The 13,373-nt window shown below is 35.7% G+C and overlaps 1 protein-coding gene across 4 annotated transcripts in view; it reads left to right on the top strand.

The window, feature by feature from the left end:
• Atm (ATM serine/threonine kinase) overlaps window positions 1–13,373 on the top strand; it is an 89,741-nt gene that overhangs the window by 12,664 nt on the left and 63,704 nt on the right. For 3 of the 4 annotated variants that reach the window (XM_060373907.1, XM_060373906.1, XM_021638667.2), the window contains exons 7-16: window positions 154–392; window positions 2,237–2,400; window positions 3,523–3,689; window positions 4,067–4,438; window positions 5,248–5,442; window positions 6,056–6,151; window positions 7,244–7,469; window positions 9,293–9,418; window positions 11,249–11,374; window positions 12,269–12,358. In XM_060373907.1, the coding sequence (XP_060229890.1) occupies window positions 154–392; window positions 2,237–2,400; window positions 3,523–3,689; window positions 4,067–4,438; window positions 5,248–5,442; window positions 6,056–6,151; window positions 7,244–7,469; window positions 9,293–9,418; window positions 11,249–11,374; window positions 12,269–12,358 (1,801 nt within the window). The remainder of the gene's footprint in view (window positions 1–153; window positions 393–2,236; window positions 2,401–3,522; window positions 3,690–4,066; window positions 4,439–5,247; window positions 5,443–6,055; window positions 6,152–7,243; window positions 7,470–9,292; window positions 9,419–11,248; window positions 11,375–12,268; window positions 12,359–13,373) is intronic. The other variant, XM_060373908.1, reaches the window with a different exon arrangement.

The following is a 13,373-nucleotide window of genomic DNA, read 5'->3' as shown; positions in this document are numbered from 1 at the left end:
GAGAAACAATGTTTTTGTTACTGGTTAGTACTCTTGGATATTATTTGTTTTTCTTTTCTGAAGAGCGACCCAGAATATGATACTGTTTGAAAATTAAATTTTATTCTTTAGAATGTGCCTGTTAAACTGAGTTGACTTTCTCTTCTGTTGCAGACAAGAAAAGAGCTCTCCTGGCTTAAATCATATCTTAGCAGCCCTTATCATTTTCCTCAAGACTCTGGCTGTCAACTTCCGAAAGCGGGTGTGTGATGTAGGGGATGAAATTCTTCCTACCTTACTGTGTATTTGGACTCAGCATAGACTTAACGATTCTTTAAAAGAAGTAATTATTGAACTAATGCAACTGCAAATCTGTATCCATCATCCACAAGGAGCCACAGCTCCTGAAAAAGGTATAAGGAGAAATTTTCCTGGTTTGAATATGCTTCATTAAAATATAAGAGGCCTAAGTATGGTATCAGTGTGTTCTGTAGGTGATTGAAATGTCTCTGGTTAATTAGTCTTGAGACTTTTTCATGCATGTTTTTGAATTTGAATCAGTGACAGTAAATTATATATAGCCTTTCCATTGTTCAATAAAGTGCTATGATGAAAACAATTATGAGACATTTCCTCTAAAAGCCATTTATCCATCACTACTTCAGTATTAAGAGATGACATAGGCTGTAGAGCAAAGGAATTTAGAGAAAGCAGGAACGTTTATCTACATGTTGCTTCTTATTTCTAATAGAAAATAAAACTGCTAAACTGAAAGCAGTCAAGCCAGTTATTCAATTTCCAAGAAGGTTATGTACTTAAGATTTTGCAAAGACATGTGAGGTAGAATGGGCTGTACCTTGTGCCTCATTGTTACACCAGTCTCGTTTTCTGGGAGCAAAAAGAAAAAACAGTAAAACATTGGTAATGAATCTCTTGTCCTCCTTGATTGTTTTACATTCCCTTAAGTACTGGATTGAATGACAGTTGACCTAGTTTATGGCTAGTTTATGATTGCCTTTAGGCTTAACTACCTTTTAGATTAGTTCATCTTGGGTAGTAGTGATGATTTTGTCAAGATAGCATGGTACACTAAATAACAGATAGAATGGAGAATAACTATTGTAGCCACTTTTTATTTCAATAGGGATATGTATCATCTCTTAGTGTATACATTGAGATTTGTGTGGCCCCTAAAATGACTGTAAGTCAGAAGAATTATGACTTCTTGCTTTTGCATCTTTCACCTTGCTCTAGCCAGGATAGAGATGAGACAGGTTAAGAGGTGGTATAATATGTTAGTTAACTGCTTATTTATGGTGAATTGAAAATTTAACAGGATGACGAAGATACCAGAAAAGTTCGCATAGTAATTAAATAATTTATTTTTATGGTACCTTGATTGTGAGAATTAATAGCCCTGTAGTATTTCAGGAAGCTCAGACAGTTGAGGAATTACGTTCACCACATTGTACAGACTCCAGTTCAGCATTGATTGATTGATTGATTGATTGATTGATTGATTTTGTGTTTTTCGAGACAGGGATTCCCTGTGTAACCCTGGCCTTCTTGGAACTCTGCTTATAGACAAGGCTGGCCTTGAACTTAGATCCACATGCCTCTGCCTCCTGAGTACACCACCACACCCCACTTTCCAGTTCAGTGTTTTAAGAGGGAGTTAACCTGGCTGGAGTGTGGCTTGAATGGTGAGAGAGCCAGGATGAGTGGAGAGCGTCATGTATGTTCTAGGAGAGGATCTGATCATGGTTTTCTCTGGACAGTGATAGAAACTGTCCAGAAGAGAAGTGGAAGAAACATTTTCTCTTTCTTAGGGAACATCATACATTAGAAAAGGGAATTTCACTGGTTGCAGTGGCGTGCGCCCAGCACTCAGGAAGGCAGAGGCAGGTGGATTTCTGTGAGTTTGAGTCCAGTCTGGTCTACAAAGCAACTCCAGGAAAGTCAAGGCTACACCAAGAAACCCTGTCTCAAAAAATCAAAATGAGGGAAAAAAAAAAAAAAAAAGAAAAGATAATTTTAGATGAGAATGTGAGCTATTTATAACAAGCACAATTGCTTGAATATGAAGTGGAGACCATTGGGAAGTAGAGTTTTCAAGGATATTGCCCAGAAAGGCATTAGTACTGAATAGACATTGACCTGGGCATCTAATGTTGAGGAGCCTAAGAAGTTGAGTATTTTGAAATCGCGCCGTGTAGACAGAAGTTGTATGTAAATACGCTGTGTTTCTGGGTTACAGGTGCTCATGAATCAGTGAAATGGAAAAGTATCTTGTACAACTTATACGACCTGCTAGTGAATGAAATAAGTCATATAGGAAGTAGAGGAAAATATTCTTCAGGATCCCGTAGTATTGCTGTCAAAGAAAATTTGATTGACTTGATGGCAGATGTCTGTCACCAGGTATTGTACCTGTTGCCATTTAAAATTTCCTGTTAAATTTCTTTCGTCTGGATGTTTATACCTTGCATTATCACAAGAAGCCTACGAAATTATTCTGTATTCATAACAATTATTTTAAAATGGTGTGTATTTAAAATTAACCCTTTTAATTGAAAGATAACTTTTGAGCATGTATCTAGATCCGGTGATGACAATCATACCCTACTGTCTCCTGGGCGGCATTAGCCATTTAAGCCCGACGTCTGGGTGCTGTTTGTTGGCATACTTTTGAAAAACTTTTATTTACATTTCTTATATCTTTTTCTCCCTATTCCACCCCAATCCCTTTCAGCACCCCAACACTAGGTAGGAGAGAGAAAGGGTTAGTGGGAGAGGGGGTGCAGTTCTCTTAGCTGCTTCCTGCTGGTTAGGGTTGCCTGGTTCATTGGAGCCAGCCCAGTCCTCATTTCAGGAGATCTCTAACTTCTTGTCTCACAACAGCAACCAGGAGCAGCAAGTGGGAAGCAGCAGCAGCAGCTTTGTTCTTTCTTCACACTCTATGGGCTCTGGCATTTATTCTCTCTTCAGAGTCCTCAGATTTAAACTATCTGCAGCTGGCAAAGGGCTCCTCTCAGAGCCCACATGAAGCAAATAGTCTGCTGTTGTAGACCATCTGAATCAGTCTTGTATTCCACACCTGAGATCAAAACAAAACTGTTTAAATCCACAACATTTGGCACTATAAATCAGTATTTTATTCCTTATAATTAAATAATAATTATATGGATATAGTACATTTGCTTACTCATTCATGAGTTGATATTCTACTTGTGTGTCATGAGTTAAACTCTTCTCCCCTACTACATCCTGGTAGTAATTTTGTGCTCTTAATTGTTAATGGTAATCTTAAATTTTAATCCTGTTGAAAATACACTATTTGCAATTTTGGTAAATGTCCCGACGAAATAAAGCATGTTTGGGAAGAATGTCATTATTGCTATGCAAAATATTTACCTCTTAATATGTTTTTATATTTCTATAACTTATTACTAATTGTGAGTCCCTGTATCTGCATTTAAGAAGGATTTTTCTCCCTAATGATTAGAAAAGTGTAGCAGTAAAAATGTACTTTTTATTTTGTAGCTTTTTAATGAAGATACCAGATCCGTGGAGATTTCTCAGTCCTATACCACACAAAGAGAATCCACTGATGACAGTATACCTTGCAAAAAAAGAAAAATAGAAATTGGCTGGGAAGTGATAAAAGATAATCTTCAGAAGTCACAAAATGATTTTGATCTTGTGCCTTGGTAAAATGTTGTATTTTTCTCATTCAATGTCATTTAAATCGCATTTTTTTCCTCAGAAAGCCTCCATTGACCAGAGGTGTTATTTGTCTACTCCCAGACCAGCTAGTAGTAGTGAAGTTTTATTTTCCGAGTATAGAATATTTTTGGTGCCAGAAGATCAAAAGTTTAGTTGTTACTTAGTTTTATATAAAGACCTAGCCAGAAGTTGTAATTCTGTAATTGGCAGCAGGGCCTAATAAATATCAATAGTTACTTTATTTTGAAAGCGCTATGGTGCTTTAGTTAAGATGCTAAGGTATATTATTTGCATATTTATTTTCTTTTAGGTTGTTAACGGGATTGAAAAACTTTGAGATTATTTCCTTTTTTTCTTTCAGGCTACAGATTACAACCCGATTAATATCAAAGTATCCTTCCAGTTTACCTAACTGTGAGCTGTGTCCATTAATAGTGATACTGTACCAGCTTCTACCTCAGCAGCGACGTGGAGAACGTACTCCATATTTGTTAAGATGCCTTACAGAAGTTGCGCTGTGTCACGGCAAGAAAACAAACCTAGAAAGCTCTCAAAAGTCAGATTTACTGAAACTGTGGATTAAAATTTGGTCTATTACCTTTCGTGGTATAAGTTCTGAACAAACACAAACTGAAAACTTTGGTTTACTTGGGGCCATTATTCAAGGAAGTTTAATTGAACTTGACAGAGAATTCTGGAAGTTATTTACTGGCTCAGCCTGTAAACCTTCAAGGTAGGTTGCATTATATTTGATTTTACATAAATATACAAGTGTATGTCTCCGATCATTTTCAGAGTTTGTTACTTCAGCAAAATGTAATAAATTCTGTTTGGGGTGCTTTTGTTGTTTGGCCCAAACTACATAATAATACAGAGAGTTTTGGGGTTAAGGCCAATTTAATTTTTTGTGTGTGTTTGATTTGGTTTAATATTTTTGGTGTTAGAGTCTTACAGTGTAGCCCAGGCTTGCCTAGAATTTTTAATAGAATCAGCTGGCCTCAGATGTGTAGAGATCGGTCTGCCTTTGCTTCCTAAGTACTGGGATTAAAGATGTGAGCTACCATGCCCTGCCTTTTTTTTAAAAGGATTATAAAATTTAAATTTCTTTTACCTATAATTTATAATTATTCAATAGTCTTAAACATTTTTGTAGGTCTGCATATTTTTGTTGGACAAAATTATTTTTAAATATTTATTATGTAGACAATATCTGTCTGCATGTACACCTGCACACCACTTACACCTGCACACCAGCAGAGGGCACCAGATCTCAGGTGGTTTTGAACCACCGTGTGGTTGCTGGGAATTGAACTCAGGACCTCCGGAAGAGCAACCAGTGCTCTTAACCTCTGAACCATCACTTTAGCCCCTGGGCAAAGATTTTTAATTAAGAGTTATTTCAAATATAGTCTTTCTTTTATGGCTTTGTTAACAAAATGGTTCTTATATTGCCCTGAGCATGACAGGCTTAGCAGCAAGCAGCATAGGAAAGCCTTCTGCCCAAGAGCTGGCTTCTAACAATCTCTTTGTGTTTCTTTATAGTCCTTCAGTGTGCTGTTTGACTTTGGCACTTAGCACCTGTGTAGTTCCAGATGCAATAAAAATGGGAACAGAACAAAGCATATGTGAAATAAATAGAAGTTTTTCTTTAAAGGAGTCAATAATGAGATGGCTTTTATTCTACCACTTAGAGGATGACTTAGAAGACGGCACAGAACTGCCTCCAATTCTTCAGGGGTACTTGTAGTTTATTGGCATATTCCTGGGTTCTTGTTTTGTTTTGTCTGTGCATGATTACGTGTTTAATTTTATAAGGCTCCATCTACATATTTAATATCAAGTAGCTTTATTTTATACTCATAATGCAGAATTTCCTGCAGTTATGTTTAAAATTTTTAAATCATCTGTATCTTTATGCTGGATCATTTCTGAAATAAAAGGTTATCTCACTGTAAGATATGGGAGATGGTCACGAAGGACAGAAACATTCTTACAAATTTAACATAAAAAGGATTTGTGTTTGTGTTATACAATGCAATATTTGATGCTCACATACATTGTGTGCTGGGATCACAGGTGTGTGCCACCATGCCCAGCAAGAAATCCTACTTTTAAAATTATATAAAGCTTATTCTAAGTATGTTGGAAACTATAGTAGCATTGTTTCAACCTTTTTAATAAATTCTCCTTTCAAATACTAGGTGATTCAGGACAGATGAAAACATTTTTAGTTTGAGATCTGAGTTTTAGGGATTACAATTTTTGCTATATATGTATGGATGTTAAAGATTTTTATATTTTTCCTAATGACATATGGTCTCTTAAGTAAAGCTTTTCATTTTCTTTTTAGTAATTTTCCTCATCTTGTACTGGAAAAAATTCTTGTAAGTCTCACTATGAAAAACTCTAAAGCTGCAATGAAATTTTTTCAAAGTATGCCAGAATGGTATGTAAAATATGTGATGTTTTAAGATACAGCATTAATTAAAAAGATAATCCTAGCAGGCCGGGAGCTCATCTCATTAGTCATTATGATATAAATTGGTCTGAGTAAAGAAAAATATCCCTGTAGTTATTAAGCAGGAAGAAAAGTTTCTTATTAGTGATTATAATTTGTGTTCTATAACTTTAGATAAGGTTACAGTTTTACTGATGGGTATTTTAACATGTATAACAAGTGTCAGTATAAAACTGAACAGTTATGATGGGAAATTTATTTGAAGTGATTTTTAGTAGAGACTCCTTTATTTATTTATTTATTTATTTATTTATTTATTTATTGAGTTACATTTATTAGGTTTAAAAATGGGCCCATGAGATGACTTAGTGGGTAAAGATATTTTTCAAACCCGATAACCTGGCTTCAGTCCCTGGGACTGATATGCTGGAAGGTTGTCAATTTGACTTCACATGTGTATGAAGCACACACACACTCACACACTGTCACTAAATCTAATTAGCTAAATGGGTGGCGGAACAAAAGAAAAACTAATGATACGAATATCATGACGTCCTATGGTCCAAACACTGGGAAGCTCAGGCAAGAGTGTTGAAATCAAGTTTGAGACCATCCTGCGCAGTGTAACTAGAATTAATACTGAAAAACAAAGCCTAATTATAAAGTAAAAATACCTAAAAACTTATTTTAGTTGATTGACTCAGATACTTAAATTTGTCTCTGTAACTGAAAATAACTCAGTGACATAAAGATACCCAGTCTATTGCTCTCAAAGTCTTATTATGAAAGAAAAATCACTTATTTTGAAAATAGAGGTAAAAAGAAGACAATGTCTTTGAAATTGTAACTTCTGTATTTTTGTGAGTAAAACTTACTACCGAATAATGAACTCTTCAGTCTCAATTCAATTTGCTGTAGAAGCCCAACAAAGAGAAACCATTTGACAGAATAACTCACAAATTGTATTAGCAGTCTTTGAATGGTCTAAGTGTTTTCTTGATGTTTTTATATGTAATATGTGGCCAATAAGTTGAGAAAACACAAGATCACGGTTATTAATCAGCTATTTCCCTCTTGAAGTGAACAGTACTGCCAAGTTAAAGAAGAGCCTTCATTTTCAGAAGTAGAAGAACTATTTCTTCAGACAACTTTTGACAACATGGATTTTTTAACCACTCTGAATGAATGTTCTGTAGAAAGTTTTCAGCCTAGTGTTGGCTTTTCTGTCCACCAAAATCTCAAGGAATCATTGGATCATTATCTTCTGGGATTGTCAGAGCAGCTTCTAAATAATTACTCATCTGAGGTGAGATTTTAAAAAAAAGAACCAAGGCCTACTCTTGCACGTTTGTAGACAGTTAGGAAAGAAAAATGGGAGAATGAAAGGCACGGAAGACGAGGGAAGCCTGGTTGTGAATAAAGTGGTGGCACACACCAACAAGTATCCGGGAAAGTTAGCAGGAAGGGAAGGAAAACAAGTCTGAGAAAATTAGTTCCAAGATTTCTTAGACAAAGGAATTTTTTGAGTAAGTTAGTGGGAAGTAGTGCTGGTGTGAGTCTAAGAATTCCATGATGGTATGTGGAACGAACATACTGGTACAAAGGAAGGAAATTTTCATCACAGGAAAAGAAAAATCTAATAGATTCATTGCATTTGAAGCAAGTGGAATGATTTTAAAACATATGAAATGGACTAGTAATTACACAGTTTTTAGAGGTCAAATGAGGATTTCTTACAAACTCATGTGTGCTAGTCTCTGGTAAAACACCATTTCTTTCCGTGTATGGTGTATATCCATGCTTTTCTATATAGATGGTCATATGTTAACGTTTGTTGTAGAAGCTTTATGTTCACCCAGCCATACTAGTTTTTTACCTACTAGTTTCATAACCTTTAATCCTAGAACTTGGGAGGCAGAGGCAGGCGGATCTCTGAATTCCTGAGGTCAGCCTGCTCTAAAAGCTAGTTCCAGAACAGCCAGGCATACACAAAGAAACCTAGTCTTGAAAAAACAGACAATTCATACTGTTTAGTATTTCAATTTTAAGAGTACTTAATTAGTATCTTTTTTATATCATGGATATTTGTATGTTTATATATATATATGTCAACTTTTGCCATAATTTGCTTAAAGGTCATAATAATTTATTGGTCTTTATATCTTCCACAAAGTCTTGTGTTATGTAAATGATATAATTTTAAAAAGCTCTCAAACTCCCAAAGGAGTGCAAAAAGCAGCCTGGAAAATGATCAAATAAAACCAAGCAGGGGCAGTGTGGCTGTTTTTTTTTTGTCTTTGCCGTTTACTGTTGGTCTTCTCTATCACAGATTTAGCTGATTTTGTTCTAAAATAGTTTAGTTTTCTATTGTTTTCCTCTTAGAATGTCATTTCTTATAGGACTGGGACAAAACATGATCAAAACATGATCATCTTGTTTTTCAGTGTAATGTTTGCAGATTCTTCTATAATCCTGTAAAGTTGTCTAGCAGATGGCTACTAGTAAAAATGTTTTTGGCTAGTCTGGAGTATAAGAAAGCTTAATAATCAGTAAAGGCTTTTGTTCAGAGTATCATTTTTCTATGAATCTGGTTTTCATGTTCTGAGTCTTTTGGTTTGTTTTCTCTTCAATATTAGAGATCGAACCTGGGACCTTGTAATTAGGTAAGCACTGAGCCACATGTTCTAAAACTGCCAGGTTTTTTTTCTTCTTCTTGTGTGTTGCTGCATTAGGAGGTGATACTTTTATCTGTCTTTTATTATTGTTGTTTGTTTTTGGGAGAAACACCCTTGGCTGTACTGGAACTCAATCTCTGTAGACCAGGCCGGTCTTGAACTCACAGAGATCTGCCTGCCTCTATACTGCCTCAAATACTTGGATTAAAGACAAGCGCCACCACTGCCTGTCTTTAGGAGTAACCTAAGCCTTTTTTGTTTGTTTTTTTGGATATTGGTTATCATAATTCTACAGTGATCTTTGAGCTGGTTTTAAACTTGTTAAAATTCCAGTTTTAACTTGTTTAATTTTTATTTTTTCATATGTACAGGAATTTGTTTTTCCAGAGGTAATTCCAAAGTATACAGAATTATTTATATCTAATACTTTTTTTAATTTATGATTTATTTTAAGATTACAAGTTCAGAAACACTTGTCCGGTGTTCAAGTCTTTTGGTGGGAGTTCTTGGCTGCTATTGTTATGTGGGTATTATAACAGAAGATGAAGCATATAAATCAGAATTATTTCAGAAGGCCAAGGTAGGAAAATTTATATTGATAAAGTTTTAGGTGAATTTAAATGAATTGAATCCCTGAAAAATTAGGTAAAATAAATTTATATGTTAAGTTTAATGTCTCTAATCTGAAAATAGGAAATCTGAAATACTTCAGAGAACTGGAGCACAAAGGTGAAAGTTTCCACATCTTCCCTCATGTGACAGGTCATAGTCAAAATGTAGGCCATCCTACCATCAGGCATGTGTAAGATGTGGTCTGTAGTTTTCTGGTGCTGTGATAAGGACCATGACCAAAAACAACCTGGGGAGGGAAGGTTTATGTGGCTGACAAACGTGAGGATTGTACTTCATCTAGAGGGCAGCCAGGGCAGGACCTGGTAAGAGGCCATGGAGGAATGCTCATACTGGCTTTCTCCCTAGGCTTGCCCACTTAGCTTTCTTACCCCTGGACCTGCCCAGGGAGGGCACTGTCCACAGCAGACTGTTTCCTTCTACAGCAGTGGTCAGTCAAGAAAATGCTTGCCTGTCAACCAGCTAAGGCTCCCCCTTCTCATGTGCCTCTAGCAGGTTGACAGAAAAACTGACCAACAATGATGAAACAAACAAGTTTTGTGTTTAGATTTGTGATCTATCCCAAAGATACTTTAAGTATGTGTAAATATTTCAAATTCTGAAACATTTTTTGTCCTGTGTATTTTTATAAGAAATGCTCAACGTATATAGATTAACTTTTTTTCTTTCACTTATTTATACAGTATAAAAGAAATGCTGTTTCCTTCCTTAAAAATGTAAAATTATTATAAGTCAGTAATAAATAAATAATCTCATATCACAATGTAACCTCATTAGAATACTACCACTACTACTATTTTCAGATAGGGTCCCTGACTGACCTGGAACTCGCAGAGATCTGCCTGCCTCTGTTTACCAAGTTCTGAGATTAAAAATGTATACTACCATGCCTGGCTATACACATTGAGTTTTATTTGTTACTCTTAAATTTTTCCCCAAGATGATCTGTAGTGAAGAATTCTTGATTGGGTATATTAGTCACATAGGTTCTAAGTGTAAAACTTTCTTCGTTGTCTTCTTCCTCTTCCTCTCTCTCCCTGCCTCCCTCCCTTCCTCCTTCTCTCCTTTGAGACAAGGTTTCCCTGTATAAAGCAGGCTGGCCTTGAACTCGCCTGTCTCTGCCTCCCTGAGTGATGGTATTTTGGTGTGTCACTGTGCCCAGCTCTTCACCTCTTTTTTTGTTTGTGTGTTTGTTTGGGTTTGTTTGTTTGTTTGAGACAAGTTTTCTCTGTCTAACCGTGACTGTCTTGGAACTCAGTCTGTGGACCACGCCGGCCTTGCATTCACAGTGATCTGCCTACCTCTGCCTCTTGAGCCCTGGGATTAAAGGCATGCACTACCACCATCCGGATTAAAACTTTATTAATAATCTCTCAATACTTGTATATCTGTGGTAGGTTTTTGTTGTCATTTTGTTTGTTGAGACAAGGTCTCACTGTATAGTCCAGCTTGGTATAGAACTCAAGACCTTGGACCCTTGAGCCTCTGCACACATTGCTCATGTAGCTTGGATTTGTCATTTTCTTTGTGGGTGTGTGTCACTTGTAATCTTACTGCATAAACATGTACACTTTTTTTTTTGAGTCTGGGTCTCAGCTCTTCGCCCAGGCTGGCCTCGTGATGCTTTTACATCATCCTTTCCCAAGTGCTAGTGTCTGTCCCCACTCCAAGTTTCATGTTCAAATTGTAAATATATTTAATATTTGTACTTAAATTTCAAAATAGTAATACCGAGTTATTATGTCAACTGGAATTTGTCTTTTTCTTCTATTCTAAATAGTCTCTAATGCAGTGTGCAGGAGAAAGCATCTCTCTGTTTACATATAACACAAATGAGGAATCTAGAATTGGTTCATTGAGAAATGTGATACAGCTGTGTACCGGTTGCTTGTGTAGAGATACCAAGGTAAGAGTGTCTTTTTGGTAATATAGCCTATTCATGGGACATATTGACTGATGTTGAATTTTTGGTCCATTTATGAGTTTATCTGTGATCTGACATTAAATTGAACGATGAATAAGAATATTCAGAGAATATTGGTTTCTCATGAACCAAATCATAACTTCATTTTCTTATTATTACATATAAACACACACACAACTGAGTCTTGTGTTGCTAGCATGCTTTCCTAATTTGTTGATTGTTAACAATTATGTGATTTTTTTTTTGTTTTTATTACAACTATACCACAGGTGATGAATGTTACAAAGATAACACAAGCCTAGGATGCAGTTCATTCTGTAGAGTGCCAACAAGGATAAATGACACTTGAGCAAATGTTTCTTTCTTTTACCCAGATCATCTTTGGTAATGTTGATAGAAAAAGTCCTGCTGTGTGTAATTCTTTTTTTTTGATTTTTCACAGGCCTGTTGGGGTAGCTTAATCATGCTAGAGTGTTATCAGTAATCAGAACAGTCAAGTGTGGTAGGCCTGAAATCAAAGAATAAACCACACAGTTAATTGCTTATTATGTTTAGGATCAATAGCTGGCACTTTAATGATGCATAAACGCAAGAACATTTACTTTATTTATATTTCCTTTAGAAAAGAGGCTGGAGTTGTTTAGTTGTTTTTCTGGTTACTTCCTAGTTTACTAGCCTCTTGAAATAGACTCAAAAGTCTCATTCTTAAAAAGAAAGAAGGTATTGTATCTTAACTTGGCCTCAGTTCTGAACTCTATCTACAGCTCATTCAAGGTAGAGAAAATAGTATCACTATATATTTATATACGTATATATACACATATGTATGTGTGTGTGTTTTATTTTTTATTGCTTGGATCTTTGTTTAAATTACAGCATAATCCAAACAAGATTGCATCTGGCTTTTTCCTACGATTATTAACATCAAAGCTTATGAATGACATTGCAGATATTTGTAAAAGTTTAGTAAGTATGAACCCTATTTTACTAATAACTTATATACACATATATATGTTTCAGAAAGAAGGGGATGGTGAGCAAGCATAAGCAAACTGGTGCATGTATACCTCAGTGAATGTAGAAGTCAGGACAACTCTTGGCAGTGGGTTCTTGTCTGTCATTTCCTAGGATCCAGTGAATAAACTCGGGATGTCAGGCTTGCATGCAAAAGCCTCTACACACTGACCCATCTTACTGGTCCTTAATTGCAAGTTTTTGTTTAAATAGATATGCATCTCATGGTATAGAGCATCTTGGATTGTTTTTAAATAAATGCAGTCTTTAATAAACTTATTACATTAAGGAGGACATGTGTTTGATTTCTACTTGATATCAGTGCCTGGCAAAGTAGTTTAGTTGCCCTTTAGTTTTTCCTTGAAATAATTGAAAGATTCAATTTATTGTCCAAAACGTGTTCTCACTATATGGCTTGGCTAGCCTAGAACTTGTTTTGTAGGCCAGACTGGCTCTGAACTCACAGTGATCTGCCTGGGGCCATGTTTTTATTGTGGTATTTATACCTCATCTTTTATGAGATTAGACTTATGTTATACATGCTCTTTTATTTTTACTTGTTTACTTTTAATAGTTTGTTGGGCAATGAAATACTCTGTAACTTAATTATTTGTGTTTCATAAATCGTTTTTCCTTGTTACTATGCTTATTTATGAGCTACACACAGCTGTGCTTTACTTGGCAGTTATAATATTGTACTACTTAGGAATAGTATATGTATATAACACCATATATATATATATATATATATAAAACATATGTATAATCTACCTGTTCTTTTTTTTTTTCTTTTTTTTTTAATTTTAGAACACATCTTGCTATGGTATCCCTGGCTAGCTTGGTATTCATCACACACCCCAGTTTGGCTTTGAATTTTTGATAATCATTCTACCTAAGCCATCCTAAGCCATGCCGGCAGTCTGCGTAGGGGCACATCCCTCCATGCCTGCTAATACCTATCTGCTCC

The sequence above is a fragment of the Meriones unguiculatus genome, chromosome 1 (assembly GCF_030254825.1).
Source record: "Meriones unguiculatus strain TT.TT164.6M chromosome 1, Bangor_MerUng_6.1, whole genome shotgun sequence".
NCBI classification, from domain to species: domain Eukaryota; kingdom Metazoa; phylum Chordata; class Mammalia; order Rodentia; family Muridae; genus Meriones; species Meriones unguiculatus.
This window is presented reverse-complemented; position numbering and strand designations above follow the sequence as displayed.